This window comes from Neovison vison, chromosome 12, assembly GCF_020171115.1.
Source record: "Neovison vison isolate M4711 chromosome 12, ASM_NN_V1, whole genome shotgun sequence".
Classification (NCBI taxonomy): domain Eukaryota; kingdom Metazoa; phylum Chordata; class Mammalia; order Carnivora; family Mustelidae; genus Neogale; species Neogale vison.
Window position 1 is genome coordinate 60,961,976 of NC_058102.1, and position 23,193 is coordinate 60,985,168.

Here is a 23,193-nt window from a genome sequence, read left to right on the forward strand (position 1 = left end):
TGTTTACTAAAAACACAAATTCCATTTCCTTAATGAAAAAGAGCCATTATATGGCTCTTAATGAAAAAGAAAACCACTATAGAACCCTAGAGAAAGAAAGAGAGATAGAAAGAAGAAACAAAGAAATAAAGAAGCAAAGGAAGGAAGGAAGGAAAGAAATGAAAATATTGAGTTCTGGCCTGACTTTTGCCAAAGAAATCGTACAATAAAGTTGCACACAACTCGCATACTGAAAATAAGTTCTTCTGGAATATAATTCTTCTCTTAGGACCAGTTTCCCATTAACCTGTAACAAATCACTTCAAATAATTAAGTCCATTTTCTTTGAGCTACACCAGAGGGAAAGCCAGAAACACGAAACCACAAAATATCTGTGGGAAAAGCAGCAGCGAGGCTGGGGGATCTGGGAGTCAGTTCAGAATCTGTACTTCAAAATTATCTCTCCCACAAATTAAGGGACCTGGGGTATTTATTCAATGATTTCCTTCAGTCATTGGTGGATGGTTACTCCCGGGGTGGATGTCAGTTCCCAATACTGCTCTGTCTGGCACATGGACAAAGTAGAGTCTAATCATAAGGAAACTTGAATAATTGGCAGATAGACCAGAGTGTACTGCCCTGAGAAAGCCCAAAATGATATGGATGGGATATCAAAACTGTCTGCTGCAGACTACTCCTTGCACTCATTCATGTCCTATAACAATATATTCTTACAGCTCCCATACCACTCATTCAACATGAACTTCATTCATGGCCGGCACTTCTATTGTCTAAGTTTATTATTGCCCAGTGGAGTAACTCAGTCTCTAATTTCCAAGAGGGACAACCATTGGTTATGATGCCTTTTCAAGCTGCTGTTGCTGCAATCGTCCATTATTGGGCATGGACAAAGAAACCATAGTAGATTCTCTGATTGCCAGATATATACTTACTGGTCCTCATGTAGCATCAACCCTATATCCTATGATAATACAAATCATTTTCCCTACCAGTATAGTATGCAAGGGGAGTACCGCTATCTTTGCCTCTCTGTCTCCTGTGAAGAACTTACTGTATCGCTTGATAGATGCCTATTAATGGTCTCTCTAAAAGCCCAGTTGCTTTTCAGGCTCCAGAATCTGGATCCTGAACCATATAGGTCTCTGCTGCAGAGAACATGGTCTGCAGAGAACCAGGAACCTAGGGGTCTCTGCTGCTAAATTCTTAGACCTTTCTTCAGAAAAAATTTCAGAAATGAAACTTGAATGCTCATTTTATTGTTTTTTTTTTATTGCTCTTGCTCTGTTTTCTACTCTATACTAGTGGTCTCCAGAGTCAATAAATGTGTTACTAATACCCCCAATATCCTAAGAGGCCCACCTAGCACTGTGTATCTTTCTTAGAGATAAGAGTTATAAGAAACAACAACTTATTCTTTATCTTAGATGGTATATGCTAGATCATTGTACCTCTATAATATTCACTAATAAGGAAATCCCCTGTATTTCTGAAGGGTTTAATTTAGACCCTACGGTACTTTACTGTGGTTCTTTCCATTGCTTGTTTTCTGAATATGATCTTAAAAATGTCATCGGTGTAAGAGAACAATTTGAAGTTTGATAGAATATCCAGATGATCAAGTTTACTTTGCACTACATTGTAACAAAGAGCAAGAAAATAATTACAGCTATAGCATAAAACAATGAAGGTGTATTGCTGTCCACTCCAAAGGAATACAATTTGTTCTGCTCCTCTTCCTTCTTAGGAATGAAAAGAACACATTCACCAAATCAATAGCTACATGAAAGTGCTAGAGGCTTTGTTGATTTGTTCTGATACCAAATCCATATTCAACATATCAGCTGAGAGTGGGGCTATCCCTTGGTTAGCTTAAGACTGTATTCTACCATTTGCAAACCTTCAGGATTTTTGGTGAAACAAACAGCCGTATGACAAGACTACCACACCCATCTTCAAGAATAGCTCTACTCACTGCCATTCAGCTTGAGATATCCATTGCTTCTGATTTTCTATGTGGGTCACAGATGTGTATGTGGCCTTCCTTACAGTGAAATCTTGACTCTTACTCCACAGCTAGCCAGTGTAAGGATTCTGTCAGCTGCTAAGTGTGTTTATCTTAATGACAAACCCGTGACTAGAAAAATGATCAGTGATTGGTTCTCATACCCTTTGGATCCACTGTGAAGCAAACTTAAGGAAAAGGTGCATTTATCATCTGACCTGCATGTTCCCTGCCTCTAATGAAGGATCATAATGGTAATTTATGTTCCTCAGTACTGCTTCCGTTCCTAATATATCTATTAGCCCTTGGAAGATATATTGCAAGTCAGAAAACCAGATTGTGATTTTCCACTGTGGTAACTGACATTAGCATTCTGATCATCAACTGTTTATTGTTTCTGATATTTAGTCAAATAATGACCTCATTGGCTGCCCATCTCCCTACCCCTAATAACATAATGGTTTATTCACCCTCATCACATATTCCCATGTATTGATGGCCTCTTGCTGACCATTCCAATCTTGCCACTGATTATAGTAATTGCATACACCTTGCTGTTGACAATTACATGCTGCTATGTGGCTTCTGGTTCTCTTGAATCCAATCATCTCCATTGATGGCATAGTTTAAATTGCTGTATCTGCCTGCAATGACCTCTTTTGAGGTACTTTTCTTCCCACAAAGCCATCCTAACCAACTACCCTTCTATGACCACATTAAATTCACTTCTTTGTCATAAAGTTTTCTCAGATCCCCCAGCCAGAATTGGTTGCACTTATGTTTTTCCCATTTTTAGTTTGTACTGGATTATCATATCTTCTCAGGGTCTGTATTAGAGGCAGTGTGTGTTTAACTGTAGTATAAGATCCTTTAGTACAGAAACTTTGTCAAGTTTATCAATTTATACCCTGAATTCTTCTTCCTATAGCCCTTCCTCCTTTTAGGAATGGTTGAAGTCATCTGAATAAAATTAATGCGTGATTTGAGAAAATAGGAAGTATATAGTACAAAGATTCTGGATGCTTATATGTTTCAATAATTAATACTTGATTAATTTGTAAATACTAGAAATTGAGCAATAAGAACAATTCAGAATTGTGATTCTTTAGACCTATCTAAGACAGGGGCTAAGGTATAGTCTATAAAAATGTATTTACTATACATGAGAATCTCATCCCTAAAGAATGACAAGTAGAATGGTAATTTATTCGTTTTAATGAAACAATTGATATGTCTTACACAAAAACCCTTCTGCATCTAGGGTATTACATTTTCCAGTGACTAATTTAAATAAAGTAACATGGATAAAGTCCTTGTAATGGTCAGTTTATATGTATATACATATATATAAATGTATCTATGTATATCTTGAAATGATTAGAGGAAGAACATAACAATAATGATTTCTTAACATTAGCAATTCTGTTCTAGTTTATCTGAAGATCTCCAAGGCTTTACAAACATTAACATCTCCCTCTTATCCAGTGAGATAAGTATCATTATCCAAGTTTTATATTGAAGTGATGGAGGCACAAAGAGATTAAATGATTTCCTCAAGGTTACCGCCAGTTATGACAAAGTAGAGGATAGAAGTTAGATTTATGAATCTCAGTCTTATGCTTTAGCTATCCTTGGGCTCTGTGTATTTGTCACCAAAGACATCCAGATAAAAAACATTGAGAACACAGTAAACAAAGACCATATAGGTAAAAGCCAAATATTTGGATATTCAACATCAAATTGATTAAATAGGTAAAAGCATTAAATACAAATCTGGAAAGCTAACTTTGTTATAAATAAGATGATCCATAGTTTGTAATTAAATAAAGCTGGATGAGATTTTATTACTTTATATGCCAGTCAATTTGTATGTAAGAGTATAGGACTGTGCTTCAAGAAAAGCCTAAAAATATGTATGTTTTTATATTTACATCACTTGGAACTTATTAATGTGGCCTTTGGTAATCTATACACCTAATAACCATATCGGGGTAATATGTTTTCTTTGCGATTTGTTTTTAACAATCTATCGTGTCAGATTAAAAGGTTAAATTACTTTTCTAAGTGACCTCTATGTGAAGTAAGAATTGTATTGTGAAAGCAGAACAGAATTTTTTCTTTTGTTCTGGTAAGTCAGGCAAAAGAATTATCATTGTACAGATTACCTAAATATTCATAAATCAATACTTGTATTATGTATTTGTTTATCTACTGATTGTTTATAAGAAATAACATTGATCTCAGGTAACCATTACAAAGTTCTAGGCATTCTTTTTATTGAAACTGTATGTCTGCGCCTCTTGAAGACAATCCAGTTACTTTGGTTTTAATATGCAAGAATCTGAGCGTATTTGTGTTTCTCTTTGCACACATGCTTGTGATAGATATTTTTTAAAAGATAGAAAAACGTTTGTATCTACTCCCTGCAACTCTTCTCTTTGATCTCAAGAGAGGAAATGTAGTATATTTGAAATTCACAAGTTTTTGTGATTCAATCATTCCTCCTACTGAAATTTTTGACAAATTGTTTTTTGAAATAAATTGCTCTTGGGAGTGGGGAGGGCATTATTATTCAATGACCTTCAAAAATTCAACAGAGAGTAATACTTACATAATGTAACCCCACTGCTGATCAGGCTTGAGTCCAATGATTTGATCAAGTAAGTGGAGGTTCTCTTCATCCCTTGACTAGAGGACACATACACTGATGCCTTCCTCTACTTATTCTACCTATCAAACTCCTGCTCCACCTCAAGATAAAGTAGATTCTACCTATTTTCGTTTTTAAAGATTATTCGTTTGTTTGAGAGGGAGTGAGAGAGAGCACACAAGCAGGAGCAGGAGAGCAGCAGAGGAAGAGGGAGAAGCAGACTCCCCGCTGAGTAGGGAGCTAGATGTGGGGCTCAGTCCTAGAACCCCGGGATCAGGACGTGAGCTGAAGGCACATGTTTAACTGGCAGAGCCACCCAGGCACCCCTGGATTCTGCCTATTTTCTTAAACCTTACTTGATTGCTTTAGAACATGCTCTCCGTTAATACATATTGCATTTTTATCTATCTGTCTCTCCAATAGACTATAAATTTCCTTATTTCAAGTATGGTATCCTTTTCATATCTCTGCAGGCATACCTCGGAGACACCACCTGTTCAGTTCCAGATTACTACAATAAAATGAATATTGTAAATAAGCAAGTCAAATAATTTTCTTCCCCTGCACAGAGAAGTTATGTTTACACTAAACTATACCGTAGTTAGTAAGAGTTCAGTAGCATTATGTCCAAAAAAATATGTATTAGAAGGGAAATACTTTATTGCTAAAAATTACTAACCATCGTCGGAACTTGCAATAAGACATAATCTTGTTGCTGGTGGAGGCTGTTCCTCCGTGTTGATGGCTACTGATCAGGGTGGTGGTTGCTGAAGGCCAGGGTGTCTGTGACAATTTCTTCAAATAAGACAGCAATGAAGTTGACTCTTCCTTTCATGAGTGGATTCTCTGTACAGATGATGCTATACATTTCATGCACAGTAGAACACTCTTGAAATGGGAGACAATTCTCTCAAACTCTGCTGCTGTTTTATCAGCTCAGTTTATGGACTATTCTAAACCCTTTCAAAAATCCTTTCAACAGCCCTTTCAGCCAAAACCGCCACCTTCCAGTAATTTGCCAAAATGACCAACACAAAGGGAAAGAGGAGAGGTATCTGTTACATGTTCTCTAGGCCTTTTAGAAAACATGGAGTTCTTCCTTTGGCCACATACATGCGAATCTATAAGAAAGGTGATATTGTAGACATTAAGGGAATGGGCACTGTTCAAAAGGGAATGCCCCACAAATGTTACCATGGCAAAACTAGAAGAGTCTACAGTGTTACTCAGCATGCTGCTGGCATTGTTGTAAACAAACAAGTTAAGGGCAAGATTCTTGCCAAGAGAATTAATGTACGCATTGAGCTTATTAAACATTCAAAGAGCCGAGATAGCTTCCTGAAACGTGTAAAGGAAGATGATCAGAAAAAGAAGGAAGCCAAAGAGAAAGGTACTTGGTTTCAACTAAAGCATCACCCTGCTCCTCCCAGACAAGCACATTTCATGAGAACCAATGAAAAGGAGTCCAAACTGCTGGAACCCATTCCCTATGAATTTATAGCATATACATACAAAGAAAATAAAAGACCTCAAAACTGTAAAAAAAAAAAAATCCTTTCAACAATCTTCACAGCAGCTTCACCAGGAGTAGATTTCAACTCAACAAGCCACCACTTTCTTTGCTTGTCCACAAGAAGCAACTCCTCATTGTTTGTTTTATCATGAGATTACAACCAATCAAATATAATAATGAAAATTTTGAAAAATGTAACACAGAGACTCAAAGTGAGCCAAGGCTGTTGGAAAAATGGTGTCAGTTGATTTACTTCACACAGGGTTGTTACAAACCTTCAATATGCAAAAAATGCAATATCTGAGATGCACAATAGAGTAAAGCACAATAAAACAAAATATGCCTGTATAATTATTACATACAAATCCATAAGTGCTACAACTACTAAGTGTTATTCTAAGTTTGCAGAAATGACAAACAGTCTCTTCCTTTTGGGAGATAGAGATCTCAAAGCTTAGCAGAGAAGACAGACGAGAAAATTATTTAAACAGCAATATAATAAGCCCAAATAGATGTTATTATTTGAAGCCATACCCTAAGGGAGTCAAGGAAAGCTTCCTACAGTAGGTGACTCCTAAATTCGGTGTTAAGGAAGAATTAGGCATGAACCAAGCAGAGGATGAGTGGAGGGGAGCGGTCCAAACAGATGGGACAGCATGAAAGACCACGTTGCTTTATAAACTAGTAAAGGCAGATACAGAACTTAAATTTTGAGATTGGGATCAGAAAAGTTGAGATTGAAACAGAAGTCACAGATACCAGACCATGGAAAGGATCTTAACCTGGACAACCACATATTTCCATCTACCAGGTTTTTGCCAGTTGTGCTGACACAACTAGAAATAGCATTCCCCTTAACTCATATGTGTCCCACTGTGGACAGTAAATTCTAAGGTCATTGTAATTTAAGACTATCTCCTGATTTTTTTTTTTTATTGCAAACAGTAAGGAGTCTTTGAAAGATGTTTATAAATATTGAAAAGGTCAATAAACCATTTAGAAAGACTAATCCGGCACTTGGCTGGAAGATGACATCCAAGGAAGTGAGATTAAGGCCATAAAAACTAGTACGGAGCCCCCAAAACAAGCCAAGTGAGAAATGATACAGACCTGAGTGGTAGTGATGGTAAACAGGGTCATAGAGAAGAAATAATTTCAAGAAGTGTTTAGGAAGTAAAATAACCATCAAGTTTGAATGATGGAGAAAAACAAGGAGGAAACCATTAGATACTGTGATTCAGAAGAATAAAGGCAACTAAGTGAAGGCATAGAAATGGAGAAAACTCTAGGATGTGTGCTTTGATGGAATAGCATAAAATGGATCATTAGGTGTGTGGCAATAATTGTAATGTAACTGGCAAAGTTTCTTAGACAACGTTAATATCATCACTGTGAAGAGTGATCCTAGAAAGAAGCACAGAATAATCAGGAGCCTGTTTGGACAGGACAGATGTGGGGCACTGGGCCAGGCTGCCCAGTTCTGCAATAGCGTCCTGGTGTGAGCTGCCCTGTGAGTCAGGGGTCAGAGTCAGCAAATCTGAGCAGGAATCTGGTAAACAATTCATTATTGAGGCTAAAGATTGATAGCAAGATAAATGAGCTGATGATACAATAGGTAATCGACTAAAACACAGGTAGAAACAAAATAACAAAATCGAGGACTCCCTGGTGGGACAGGGAACAATGAAGAGAGCATCTGTGAATAAAACTGACAAATAGATGACTGCAAAGCTGTTCCTGACCACAGAAGCTAGAAGAATGACAAGGAAAGAAGCAGGCAGAGGTAAGACAAAATAAATGAGTGCTTGCTCACTGCGGTTCAATTTCACTCAAATAAATGGGGTGCCTGTGTGGCTCAGTCGATGAAGCCTCCAACTCTTGACTTCAGCTCAGGTCATGACCTCCCCTCATGAATCAGGGTCATGATCTCAGTGTCCTGAGATCCAGGCCCCTGTCAGGCTCTCCACTCAGCAAGGAGTCTGCTGGAGATTCTCTCCCTCTCCCTCTGTTCTTCTGACATGTTCTGAATAAATGAATAAGTAAATAAATAAGTCTTTAAAAAAATTTTACCCAAAAAAGTAAACTATCAAGTGCCAGACTTAACAGATGAGCTTGTGAATTCACAGGCAGAGAAATCCGCGAGCAGTCGAAGCAAAGGCCAAGGGTTTTGCTAGAGCCGCTATTATTTCTTATTTTTTTTAGTAATTTTTTTTTAAGATTTTGTTTATTTAACAGACAGAAATCACAAGCAGGCAAGGAGGCAGGCAGAGAGAGAGAGAGAGTAGGAAGCAGGCTCCCCACTGAGCAGAGAGCCCGATGCAGGACTCGATCCTCTGACCCCGAGATCATGACCTAAGTCGAAGGCAGAGGCTTTAACCCACTGAGCCACCCAGGCGCCCCCATTTCATTTTTTTTTTTCATACACAATGAGAGCAACAGAAAAGTAAAATTTCAAAATGAAATGACAAAATAAGTGTTGGTTGCTATGTGATCAGGTCTTTATGCTTTATAAGATAGCCAGAATATTCTCTTTTATTTTATGTAGTCATATGTAAGAAGGTAAACAGTTCTATTTATTGTCAAATGTGACTGAATTTTTTCAATGAAATAAATTATGCCAATAAAAATTCATCTTCTGGAACAGTATTTTATCTTACAGATATCCTTCTGAATTTTTCTTTCAACAACCCTCATATATTTCAGAAACTTGGTATTCTGCTCCTCACCTAAAAATCCTCACTGCAAGGTGATGTGCTCTATTGAATTACAGTCACAGGTAATAGCACGGAGGAAATTAAGAGCTAAAAGCTATCATGACAGTAAGTACCAAGTAAGTAAGGTTCGAAAATTACTGAATAGTAGTTGGAAATTTAAAGTAAGAACAACTTTCAAAGTGATATCTGGATGTTAGATTCAAGCTAGTATGTCTGATCTTAGATATCTGCTTAAAAGTAGGATGTTTTGTCACTTAATTTATTAATTTAAAATATTTAATAATTTATTATTAATTAATTAATTTAAAATTATTGGTTAGACATTTATTAATTTAAAGTTATAATTTGTCTAAAAATGGTACATTTTATGTCATACCCAAATGAGTGCTGTATTAATGAAACCTCTTATTAACCAGCCACTACATTAACCAGCCACTTATTAACCAGCCTCTACATTAAAATAAACAAAACAAAATGCAAAATGACCCCTTCTGTCATATTTGCAATCGGTCATCTATTTCCGAAATAACTCTATATGGATCTCTAGTCAGGAAAGATTATACACAATGAATTGATAGATTAAAGAATAAAGAATAAATATCAGCATAATCTATAAACGGTCAACATAATTAGTGTTTGCAAAAGTACTTACTTCAAAATTGGGCTAATAAGATTTAAGCAAATTAAGTTCCTAAGTAAGTCTGAGTTTTTATAAGTAACATAACTAATATGCCATTAAGGCCCATTGTTAGTTTCATTGGGAAATTATCTTCTCATTGCATCTGTCCAGGCTGAATACAATTCATTTTATCATCCCTCATAACTCACTTCTTATGGTTTTATGGAAGTGTATGTAGTAGTTTCACCTCTGGCTTTACCCTGTGTTCCACTACATCACAAACTCATTTAATGGTGATATTAATGATTTTAGAAATCGCTACAAATGGTTGGCAGCACCGTTGTCGTTAAAGTCTCAAGGGAACCATACAAGTGAGTTTTATCAGCTTGAGGCTGAGGTATTTGATGAAGTAATAACAAACTCGCTCCGAATTGTCTTTCATTACCCTTTATCTCTCCTAGAGAGAATATAACTTATTCAAATTATAATGGCCTCTGTTATCAATGAGGTTTACTATTTATTTACCTGCATCCAGACATGCAAATGCACATGCATTCTACCTGTAATGAAATTTCTTCACTATCAGAATCATGCACAATCACAAATTACAAACTAGTTTCTGGTATAATTTGCTTAGCATTAAAAAAAAAACACCTACTCATTCTTTTAATATACTATCTTGATTAAAGGAATAAAATCCAATCATTAGGGTTGAAATACAATATATGATAAACAACTTTTAAAATAAGATCACATTTCAATTAGGAAGTAGTTTTGTTTTTCTCTTAAGCAACATATGAAGTGAAATTGTGCTGAGGCTAACTAGGTTAAGTGGAGAATTACTAAAGACAGGGACTCCTGCTCATCTACTTTTTATTTTAGCTTAGTTATCTTTACTTATGGCAGTAGTCCTTATATTTGTATAAGCTGGGGAATTTCAAAGCCTTTTCATACTCCCTATCAGCTGCATCCTCTTAAGGGTTGGTAAAGTAGGGTAAAAAGTTACAATTATGTGTAATTGACAGAGAGAGGAGATCTAGCAAAGTGCTCTGATAGCCTGTAAAGAGAATCAAGGGAAGAGTGTTCTCTGGGCCATTTCTCTTTCCTCTCTGCCTTGTCTGCTTTTGACCTTGAGAATAACTCTGTCTTGTCTCTTTTAACATATGTTAACAAACGATGCAAAAAGAAGAAGAAGAAGAAGAAGAAGAAGAAGAAGAAGAAGAAGAAGAAGAATCTTACAATGAAGTTAATGATGATTCATTCTTACAACGAATATTTATTGACTACTGGCTTCTTGCCACTCCTGTTCTAGATATAGAGGATAATATTCTACCTTCACTGTGTTCTGTTAAAGGTAATGTGTATAAACGCTATGGAAAAAATAGAAAAATCATGTAAGGTAGAAGGACACTGCGAGGGATTGCTTTTAATTTTAAAAAGTGTAATGGAATAGGCCTCAATGACATAGTAATAGACTAGAAAGAGATGAGGTAGTAAAACTACCTTATAGAAAAAAATGAGGCATTTGTAACAATAACTTCCAATGGCTTACCATTTTCTATTTTGTGAAATGTTCTTGATATACCATTAGATTCAATCCTCCCAATAACCCTGAGAGGTAAGCAGGACAATTGTGACTATCCCCATCTTGGAGATGAGAAAACACATTTGAAGAAATTAAATGTCACAAGCATTCCCTGTATTAATTTTCCCTTTCCAGACCATATTTTAACCCTTTCATTTAATACTCCACAGGCCAATGCATTAGCTTCATTGGAGATTCTTTCAAGCAAATGAAAGTCCCTAAAATTAAAGTGCTAATATTACAGCAGTTGATGACATCCACACAGGTAGAATCATGTCTGTTCTATTCACTAATGATGTCATTTCATTAAGCACATTAGTGCCCAGCTCCAATGGACTTCCTGATTCTCGAATACACCCGTTAATTGTTTTCTGCTTTCTCTGACTAGAAGCAGTTAAATACTTGCCCACATACTCTCTTTTTCTATCTTTCCATTATGATATCAGATATTTTTAAAGTTGTTGTTTTCTCACATTTTCAGATGGTGGACACTATTTTGTCATATGGGTCTTAACTCTGTCATCCCTTTATTATTTATTGTCTAACTACTCCCAACTAGTGTGTGAACTGTCTGTGAGCAGAAACGTTGGCACCATGATCAGAGTGGTGTTTCAAATTCTCACAACTTGGGGTGCCTGGGTGGCTCAGTGGGTTAAAGCCTCTGCCTTTGGCTCAGGTCATGATACCAGGGACCTGGGATCAAGCCCTGCATCGGGCTCTCTGCTCAGCAGGGAGTCTGCTTCCCCCTCTCCCTCTGCCGGCCTCTCTGCCTACTTGAGATCTTTCTGTCAAACAAGCAAATAAAATTCTTTAAAAAAATAAAAAAAATAAATTCTCAGAACTTTACACAACACACTGTAAGCACCTTGTATTTGTTGTTCTAGTGAATAAATATTGGCTTTCGAGTCATCTTACAATTCCAAATATGTACTAAGCATCTGTAACTACAGAAAGTATTTGGAACTAATAAAAGTAATATGCACTAGATCAAGTTCTTTTCTTAGCATTAAATTATTTAAATACTCTTACTATTATCATTTTCAGATCAGAAAAGTAAAGCAGAGAGAGCGGGTCTACCAACCAATAACTCTCAGAACCAAGATTTGGGTACATAGTCTTAACCACTCCGCTCTATGAAATTCTTCTTTGACACTATCCCAAAAGATTATGACTATTTCCTGTAAATTATTATGATTATACTTAGTATAATATTAGCTTTGAAAGATTATGAATCTTTCCAACACACTGGCAAGTCTAGGCAGTGCCATTCGCATGATTGTTACATGAACATACAAAATAATGTGAATATTACTCACATTAATTGTGATTAATTAATCACAATTGGGCAGGGAAGGTCATTGTTTTATTTAGAGTACTTTGAATAGCTTATATTTTTCTCCCTAATTCTATTGCCTTCTGCTCTTTCTGACTGGTGAGTAGTTGAATAGTTGCCCACATATTCTATCATTTTTCTATTCACCACTAGAAGAAATGTAAATAAAAGTGTAAATATTTCAAAAAGAATACCTTAGTTCTATAATGTTCATACATAAATATACAATGGAAAGCTTAGGTGTGTACCTGGAGGAAGGAGGAATTCCCATCAAAATATCAATGGAAGAGAAAACTAGAAAAACTTCTAGGGTATGTATTTGTCTACGTTGTAAAATTAATAAGAAGGAACTCTTATTTCAACATCATAAATATGAGTTATCAGAGAAACTGGATATTATGGTGCAGGGGGAATATTTATGCAAGACTTGCCCACATCCTATAAAAGGTGGGACTTTCTTCTTTGCCTTAAAGTGAAAGAAAAAACAAGATCAAGAAAGCCACATGAGGGTATAGACAACGGCGTGAAGTCTGAACCTTGCACCCACGATACAGTGTTGGGGAAATAGCAGAAGTGAGTAGTGATCTTTTAGTGATCTCTATTAATTATTCCAAGTGTATTCTGCAGAGCCCATAAGTAGGATATTAATGTTACACGAAACAAGATTTCTATGGCAGATACATTTTTAAGATGCTTGATGAAAGTCAATTAAGTGTTATTTCTGAAAAACTTCTTGGAACTTTTAATGCATCAGTGTGACTTCCAAGTATTCAAAAGTCAGCTATGGGTTGCAGGGTTTCCCAAATTAACTTGAATTCAAAATCACATTTTCATAAAAAGGAATGATGTGCCTTAGAGTTTACTTGGGATTGCTAATTATTCTGATTAGTAATGATAGGAAAAGCAAATTAGCTCATGTCATTCACCCGTTGATAATGTAAAAAGAGTAGCTAGTGTGGTTGCAATGGGTAGAAGATAAAGGGAGAGCACTTACTTGACAAGATTTTGGTATAATTATATTGGTAGTTCCTACAGATAAGATTCTCTGTATTCAAATACAGTTTCAATTATATTACTATCATCTTAGAAAAAAAAAAACCCTAATAGTAGGTTAAGCTGTAGTTGAAGATTTTATGATTATTTCTAGGTATGTATTTAAAAGGGGTCTTATAGGCGCCTGGGTGGCTCAGTCGGTTAAGTGTCTGTCTTCCGCTCAGGTCCTAATCTCAGGGTCCTGGGATTGAGCCCTGCAGGGGGCTCCCTGCTCAGTGAGGAGTCTGCTTCTTCTTCTCCTTTGGCCCCTCCCCACTGCTTGTGCGCTCTCTCGTGCATGCTCTGTCTCTCTCTCTCTCTCTCAAATATAGACCATCAAAAAATATATATGTATATATATATATATATATATATATATATATATATATATAAAATCTTAAACTAAACAAACAAAAGAGGTCTTATTGTACCTAGATAGGTGTATTTCTTTCAATCCTGTTTTGAAATAATAGTTGTTTGTATGTAACATTAATTTAAAAGATTTGTAAGAAAGTCATTAATGCCTGCAAAAAGGATGTGTAATCTAAGTACTATTTTTCAACATAGGAATTTAGCTTTTTAAACCTGTTATCATTCTAAGAATATATATCATTTTACCATGCAGCAGCTTTTATCAAATGTACGTATGGATCTCTAGAAAGAAGAAGCATCTGAAATTCTAATTTTGCGTACTCAATCTTTAAGGGTGTAGAAGATGTCAGACTAAAATTTCTTAGGTAGGTCTCTTCCTGTCTCTAGGATTTATGACAATAAAATACTAAGGAGAAAAGTATAACATCTACCTCATAGAATTTTTTGGAGTCTTAGAAAGAAAGAGGATGATACTGAATAAATGAAAGATCAAATGACAAATACAGTAAATAAAAGATCAAATAAATGAAAGATCAAATGAGAACATGGTTACCTCTTACTTTCCACATGGTTCACAAGCAAGCCCACAGGCTTCCTTAAGTTAATGTCCAGAGGAACTATATTAAGGGACCTCTTACCTTAGAATACTGGGTGTGACCTCAAAAGTGATTAAAGGTCAATGACAATGCCTACCAGAATATTAGAGCAGTTTAAGGCAGAAGGGAAAACACGGTGAAAGCTCAGGGAAGCCATAGAACTTGACCAGGTAGTTAGTACAAACATAGTGTTTGGTGAAATTTTTGGAGCTCTTAGACAGGAAATGAACTTCTTATTTAGGAATTTGCAAACTACTTTGCATTGAAGTAAAACACAAAGAATGTATATATCATTAGTTCCCAGTGAAATTAATCATCATCAAGAGAACACAGCCACATAAATAACAAGTAGGTAAACATATAGGGCATTATTGATGCCAGGGAACACCCACCGCCCCCCTCGAATCCCTTGAACAACTCTCTTCATTCCAAAAGAAACATTATAGTTTAGTTTGTTTTTTTTTTCCCCCCTCCTTTTGGGCCTTACCTAAATGGAATCCCATAACATGTACTCAATATAAAGAGATTCACCCATGTTATACAATCGTATAGTGACTGTTTTATTTGGACAATTAATAAAAATGATTATAATTTTTTATTGTAGATCATAGAAAATAATTCTTTAAGTTACCCTAATATTAAGACAAACTTTCATTTGAATAAACCAATGACTTTTTTTTCTTTATTTCAAATATGGTACTGATAAACAAAGAACTATCCTGAACTCTTTATGCAAAGTTACAAAAATTGAAATCAGTATCACATGAACATAGGAATTTTTTCATGTATATAGGAGTGTAACTATAATGTAAAAGGAATGATTTTCATGTATGGCCCATAGGATTCCTTTTGTTTCTTGGCTTTGGATGATGGAACCTTTTGAAAATCTGGAGATCACCTACATAGATCACTCACTTGAAATCTTTCCATATTTACATACACAACTTTTTGCATTTAATTTCAGAGCATCAGACCACCTGAGAGGATTTGCAAATCAACACTGTTCAGATGAAGAATATTTAACTTTAAAGTCATACTTTAGCAAATATTTGTTTTTGTTTTTCAGAGAGGGTTGGGGGGAGGAGGCAGAGGGAAAGAGACAACCCCAAGCAGGTTCCATGCACAGGGCACAACCCCATGTGGGGCTTGATCCTACAACCCTGAGATCATGACCAGAACCAAAATCAAGAGTCAGAGCTTAACCATCTGAGCCACCCAGGCACTCCTACAAACATTAAAAACAAACAAACAAACCAATATACAACCAAAATACCCCCACAGAGAACTATTGTTTAGAACAATAGTCTCCTTCTTTTGTAGAGAAGAAAATCATAGAGGTTTTTTTCATAACATGTTTTAAAACATAGGAAGTGGGCAGAGCATTTGCCTTTCTGGAGTGATTGAAAATAGGCCACCAAAGCTTAATTAGCCTTGCCTTTGAGTAGTCTCAGATCTATTCTTTTGTTCTACTCTAGTCCAGATACAGTATATTGGGAATCAATCTCTCTCTCTCATACTCTTCTAATATATAATTTTTGAAAAGTCTTCAGAAATTCTTAGGTTTTTCTCATTTTATCACTGGGTCATTTTTGTGAAAACAGTGTCAGTCGGGGTCCAGTTATAGCTAACAGAGAGTACTCTAGCTATTTCATGCAAAAAGTTATTAAAAGGAATACAGTGCTACCAGATCAGTGTTTGGGCACCCTTGAATAATTCAAGAATCACACCATAGAAATGACCACTAAACGGCCTATGACAAAAATCAGGAAATGAAAGACGGACACTGCTTCCCTCAGTTATGACTTCGTGATCACAAAATGGGAGCTGGAATCTGGAGATCCCAGAACGACCACTTCACCTCTTGGTTTGGGGAACGTAGCGCCTGCTGTGATGCAAGCATGAAGAGGTTCCAGGCTCTGCTGCAGCAGCCCTGTTCATGGTGGGGCCCTTCTCTCCACTTAGATTAGCTCCGAATTTAAGACTTACCTCATCACACGTGATCAGTACAACCTGAACTACACCCAGAACGCCTGCTACAAGGTAGTACATAAGGAAGACCACAAGGGAGTAGAACCCATGCTGAGCAAGCTTATTTACCTTTCATGCTGCAGATATCTCACGGCATTCAAACGGGGCTTCGACCATGAGGATGTGATTATCACAACAGCAATAATTCTCCAAAATGAAGTTGCTTTAAACCCTTTTTTTTTTTTTTAAAGATTACACTGTTTTTAAGTGTTGGGGCTATTATATAACAGCAAATAAAGGATATAGAACTGACACTATGGGGGTGCCTGGTTGGCTCAGTGAGTTAAAGCCTCTGCCTTCGGCTCAGGTCATGATCCCAGGGTCCTGGGATAGAGCCCTGCATCAGGCTCTCTGCTCAGCAGAAAGCCTGCTTCCTCCTCTCTCTCTCTGCCTGCTTGTGATCTCTGTCTGTCAAATACATAAATGAAATCTTAAAAAAAAAAAAAAAAGAACTGACACTTTGTGACTGAATCCTATACAGTGAATAACAGACATTGCTCACAATATCTTACCATACTGAAATTATTTTTGCATTAAATATTGCTTGAAATAAGAGAGACTGAAATTGGCTCATGCTTACCTTTTTTTTGTTTGTTTTATGCTCTTTAAAATGTGTGTGTGTGTGTGTGTGTGTCCTTCTTGTGGAGGAATTTTTCACTAAAGTAACATTTTTGTAACAAAATTTGATATGCACATTCCAGGTGTCTAGAGAGACAAGAAAATAGCAAAATATTCTTTACTTTCTGTATTTAGTTAAACTTTTTTCTTACACAAGTTAGGAGTATTGTATTGTAAATGCTATATACATTTTTTAAAACTTTGTCTCTATAATGCTCTATAATAGTGATGTCACATATGTATTCCCTGAAAGCAGATGTCCTATTTTCAATATATAAAAACAAGAGATCAGAATTAAATGTATGTATATATGTTTCTCTGAACTTCTGGGTAGCTGAGCTAAGTATCGATCTGCTTTTTGAACTCCAAAGAAGGACACTCATATTAGGGTTTTCTGTAATTTATGCATAATAAAAGTAATTTTGGTTAAAATCAATAGTTCGAAAAGTCTTTGTAGCCCAGCATGATACAATACGGGAAAAGTAAATTAGCTATTCAGGCAGTCATCATATCTCAATTGTAAGGTGTCAGATACATCCTTATATTCTCCATTCATTAAAACTAAGATGCTTCTCTCTCTGCCTCTGCCTCTGCTGCGCTCGCTCTCTTTCTCTCTCTCTGACTCTCGTGAATAAATAAATAAAATCTTTAAAAAAACTAACTAAAAGAAAAACTCTTTGGTATGTTAATACAAAATGTTTCAGGACATTTCCTTATCAAAGTGACCTCTATCCATTTAAGCCTTGTTAGTAGGTGATAATACTATTTGGTGGATGACCTCACTTAAAATTGAATCCCACCCAAAAATCTAGGAAAAGATTCCATCTTATACAGCCTGAAACTACACATGGAAAACTTTTATTAAAGAAAATTACAGACAATAATATAACAAACACAGAAAAAAAAAATGTGGAGGTGTAATAGAAGTTACATGTATCTAGATTCTCAATTAGAAAAAAAATATGCTCTACATTTGTCACGATTGTGTCTTTGTCTGCACTCCTGCTCCTCTCCACCTCTGACTTCTAGGGATCCCAGGGCCTTGAGCAGGAGGTACCCTAGGAGAAGGGCTCTGGCCAGCCAGGCTTACAGCTGTGTGCCCTTGCTCCCATTTTTGGCGGGTCTCACCTTGAGAATCTTTGGTGTGTGTGTCTGTGTGTGTGTGTGTGTGTGTGTGTGTGTTGTGGGAGAGTCAGAAAGCAGCGGACAGTCTTTCTTCCGAGTGTCATTGCAATTTTTCTCAATTGCTCCCTATGGCTCTCAAGCAATACAGGAACCCCCTTGAGGAAGAACTGACAGAAGCCAAGTTGAAACGCAGCCTTTCTAGCGCTGTTGTCCCCAGGGCCAATCACAGCATTTGGAAGCATCAGAACGGCTATTTATCCTTAAATAAGGAAATTCTACTTTCAAAGCTTTTGTAAGAATTACGTAACTGCATATAACATATGTAGAAATGGCAAGCCCCAAGGTCCTCAGAAAGTGGATTCTCCAACCACCTCAGTTCCTTCCTGTCAGGGCCAGCTGTCACAGGACTGTGTTTGCTCGCCCCCTAGTGGCAGACACCCGCACTCACATTTGCCTGAATTGCTCCTACCGCTCTTCTTTCTTGAAACAGTGTGCCCAGAAGGTCAAAAGGTAAGATAATATTATGTCCAAATCGTATACTTTGGAAAACCCAATGCAGACCTTATTGAAACAAAAAGAATACAAATACTAGATGGAATACTCCCCCTAAAAAAGACTATTAAAGTGAGAAAATAAACAGCCTAATTACAGAGAAGGAAGAACATGTGCTGCTTGCCCAGCCTGAATATAATTTTTGGTTCTGCTTGTCACAATTACAAGTTAAGTAGCATTATGTTGTTCATGCTTAATTTACTCCGGGCTGCTTAAAAGGACCAGCTCTTGGTGTGTTTGTGTTTTCTGGAGATGCATCTGTTGACATTGCCTCCATCTTATAGCCAAACTACAGAAGTTGATGATTACAGCGTCAAACCTCTACTTAGAAATAAGACTGCCAAAAAAAGAAAAAAAAAAAAAGAGAGAGAAAAGAAAAAAAAAGAAAGAAGAAAGAAAGAAAAGAAATAAGACTGTCTTTAAAGAAACATTTTTTTCTATATTGCAAAAATCTCCTGTAATTTCAAATATTGCAAACCAGGTTGGAGATATATATATATATATATATATATATATATATATATAGCCAGATTTACTTCTTTTAGTGTGTGGTTTTTGTTTTGTTTTGTTTTGTTGGTCAAATGTTAAGAGATAGCCACAAGGGGACTTCTTAGTTCTTAGTGCATATTAAGTTAACAGTGTACTTCCTAGCTATCCATTCCAGTATGCTTTTATTTTTATTTTTACAAACACAATAAAAACAAAATTTAAAATTGTTCTAGTGGATGCAAATGGACTTGTGATTCAAAGTTGGATTCTACTAGGAAGAGTACATTTTAACCTGATATATTTTTGAGAGATGAAGAGATTTTTCTAACAGCTTTCATATCTATATTCAAATCTCTCTCTCTCTTTTTAAAGAGATTTTATTTATTTGTCAGAGAGAGAGAGTAAGAGCACACAAGCAGAGGGAGCAGCAGGCAGAGGGAAAAGCAGCTTCCCCATGGAGTGAGGAGCCCGGTATGGGACTTGATCCCAGGACTCTAGGATCATGACCTGAGCCAAAGGCAGATGCTCAACCAACTGAGCCACCCGGGTATCTTTATATTCGAGTATCTCTTAAATGCTGTGAAAAACTTATATAGACTAATTGATCTAATGTTTATTAAATAAAGTTTTCCTAAGAAGCATTTTCTAGGAGAGACTTCATGTTGAAATTAAAGAATTAGTTATTTAGTGGTGACTTTATTCCCATTTTCCACTTTTTAAACTCGGCTTATCTTCATTTGTTGTCTTTTACAGATAAGAAACATTCAGGTCAGCAACATCAATAGGTTTTATTACCAAAAGAAACCCCAGATGTTATCATCATCTATTCTGTCAGTTTAATTAGAAATATTGAAATGTGCTCTATCCCTGTTGAGCTTCAGACTCTAGAAAAAAGCTCGTTTTCCAAGTTCTTCAAATTCTTATGCAGCTACTACTTTGGGAAATGAATCACTTTTCACATTTTAATGGGACCAGAGAAGAAGCAAAATTTGGGCATTTTTTGTTTTCAGACAAATAATCCAGGATGATTTAGAAAGCAGTGATCATATTTAACATTGATTTTAATCCCACGATCATGGTATTGTAACAGAGGCACAAGCCCCATTTTTTGCCAGCAAAATAGGACAATAAGCTTTCAGTATGTTACAAAATTAAATGGACTGAAAAATTACAGGTGGTTTATTTAAAGAATTTTTTTTTTTTATTTCAAGACCAAGTGATTTGTTTTATTTCATAAGTAATGCTTCAGGGCAGTGACTCTACATAGTTCTTTAGGAATCCAAGCCAATGCCCTCTTTTCCTCTTGAGTGAGGGACTTCCAAGAATCCCTGGGCATCACCATTTCAGTCGACTGGAAAAGGGAGCACACATCAGATCTGGGAGTAGTCCAGCATTTCCACTAGAAATGAGCCAGAGCTCAGTCCCCATAGCCACAACTACCTGTGGAGGAGAAACTGGGAAGTACAGGCTAGCTATGTGCTTGTGAAGAAATATATCTATATTATGGATAGCTACTAGCATTCCCTGCAAAGACTGTCAGTAATCAAGTGTCCATCCATATGTTCCTTCCTACGCATGGAACAAGCTGAGACTCCTTTCTCAGGGGAACACCTGAAGTCCTCTGTAGCTCACAGTCTAAAGTCCCTTGATGATGTATGGGTTCTCCATCACATTCAGAAGCAGATCCTATGGCCAATATCCTGAAAAGACCAGTTGTCTTCTATTCCAGCATGGAGTAATTGGGCCTCTGATCACTGGGATCTCTGAGGAAAGTTGCTTAATTACACCTGAGTACACCCTCTGGTAGAAATTCGCAGAGACCCCAGCTCTTGTGGCTCATGAGCTCTTTGTCGTCTTCTCTCTTCTTAGCCATACCAGGACAAGGTATCGCTCAGATTTTGCAGCCTGATTCTGATTTATAGAAATTGGGAAGCCTGAATAGGTTTTAAAACGTGAACAAACTAAAAGTGTTTTAGAACACAGTGGTGGTTTCCTTGGTACAACTAGTGGGGTTTTTTTCTAAAATTAATTATATTTTCATTCTACTTGTGTCAGTAACACAGAAAAAGTTTCTTCCTGGATAGTTTCCAACTCTTACTGTTTGGGTTTCTCTTCAGTGTATCTGTTCAAATTAATGACAGCTACCCAGCAACATTGAGTTCATCTAAAGAATAGGTGTAAATGGGAGGGCACACTTTCTATTAATGAATTGTTGAGATACACACACACACACACACATATGATTTCTTCATTGTATTTCTAATTCTGACCTATATTTTGAATTAGTGAAGTTGAAAAATAGAAAAATTTTGAATAATCTAAGTGTTATAGAAAAAGGTCAGTTCAAGGGTGCCTAGGTGGCTCAGTCGGTTAAGTGCCTGCCTTCTGCTCAGATCATGATCTCCGGATCCTGGGATGGAGCCCTGTGTTGGTCTTGCTGCTCAGCAGGGGTCTGCTGCTCTTGCTCTCTCTCCCTCTGCCCCTCCCCACCGCTCGTTCTCTCTCAAATAAATAAATAAAATCTTTTTTAAAAATGTTCAGTTCTTGGGGCACCTGGGTGGCTCAGTGGGTTAAAGCCTCTGCCTTCGGCTCAGGTCATGATCTCAGGGTCCTGGGATCGAGCCCCGCATCGGGCTCCCTGCTCAACCAGGAGCCTGCTTCCCCCTCTCTCTTTGCCTGCCTCTCTGCCTACTTGTGATCTCTAGGTCAAGTAAATAAATAAGATCTTTAAAAAAAATGTTCCGTTTAAATAAAGAATCATGCATACACATGCATATGCAGAATAACTGTTTTATAGGTATTTAATTATGTGCATTTACCCAAGATTATAGAACATCTGATTAATATTATCTCTAATTACAGTTATATCTTGCTCAATGGCCATATGTATTTCACTCTCTGTACCAGTATGCACGTGTGTAAATCCAGATCAAGCTGGAGAAGACCAGCACATTTCATTTTCTCTAGTTTTCTGTTGCCATCTTAAACTGGAAAACAAGTAATTTAATGGAATGAAGTCACCAAAGCTACAAGAGTGAAAAATAACTCATTAGTAAATAAGGAAAAGACTATCAAATAAGGGAAGAATAAGTTGGAAAGCTTTGATAGGCTTGGATCCTAGATACAATAAGTGGTAAGTTAAAAAATAATCAGCAATATGATATTTATGATACAATAAAATCCTGGCATGGGTACAAAAATAGAGGGTCATAGACAGAGGCTTTGAACTACATTTTTCAAAACCTTGCTACTGAAATAATCGTAACTGTTATACAAGGGTAATCTGCCACAAAAATCTGATACTTCATAATATCATCTAATGAAATCAGACTGATACTGATTAATTTAAATGTTTATTATTATTATAGGCAAAATCTAGGAGGTAGAAAAATATACTAAGAATCAGGAAAAACAGTATGCAGGTGTGTCTTAGGAGAAGAATAATGAAACACTGCAGATAAAATTAAAAGTCAAAAGTGGTTCTAAGGGCACCCATGTTCATAGTAGCATTAATCAGTCACAAGAGCCAAGAGCTGGTGGCAACTTGGATGTCCACTGGAAGATGAATGGATAAAGAAAATATGGTAAATATGTGCAATAGAATATTATTCAGATTCTTAAAAAAGAAGAAAATCCTGCCAGATGCTTCAACATGGATGCACCTGGAGGATATTATGCAAAGTGTAATAAGCTATCCCCCCAAAATAGATACTGTATTATTTCACTTACACAATGTATCAAAACTAGTCAGACTTCTAGAAACAGAAAGTAGAATGGTGGTTGCCAAGAGTTGGCGAAGGGGGAGATGGGGAGTTGTTGTTCAATGGGTACTGAGTTTTAGGGTTACAAGATGAAAAACTTCTAAAGCTGTGTTGAACAATGTGAGCACAGTTAACACTACTGATCAGTACCCTGAAAATAGTTAAGATGTAGATTTTATGTTAGTTGTATGTAGTATTTTTTAC

At 36.5% G+C, this 23,193-nt stretch overlaps 1 protein-coding gene across 1 annotated transcript in view; it reads left to right on the forward strand.

The window, feature by feature from the left end:
• Positions 1-5,655: 5,655 nt before the first annotated feature.
• Positions 5,656-23,193, forward strand: part of LOC122890910 (60S ribosomal protein L21-like) — a 29,277-nt gene continuing 11,739 nt past the window's right edge. Inside the window, exons 1-3 of the mRNA XM_044226355.1 lie at positions 5,656-6,152; positions 9,811-9,869; positions 18,514-18,697. Of these exons, the coding sequence (XP_044082290.1) occupies positions 5,676-6,152; positions 9,811-9,869; positions 18,514-18,697 (720 nt within the window). The 5' untranslated portion in view covers positions 5,656-5,675. The remainder of the gene's footprint in view (positions 6,153-9,810; positions 9,870-18,513; positions 18,698-23,193) is intronic.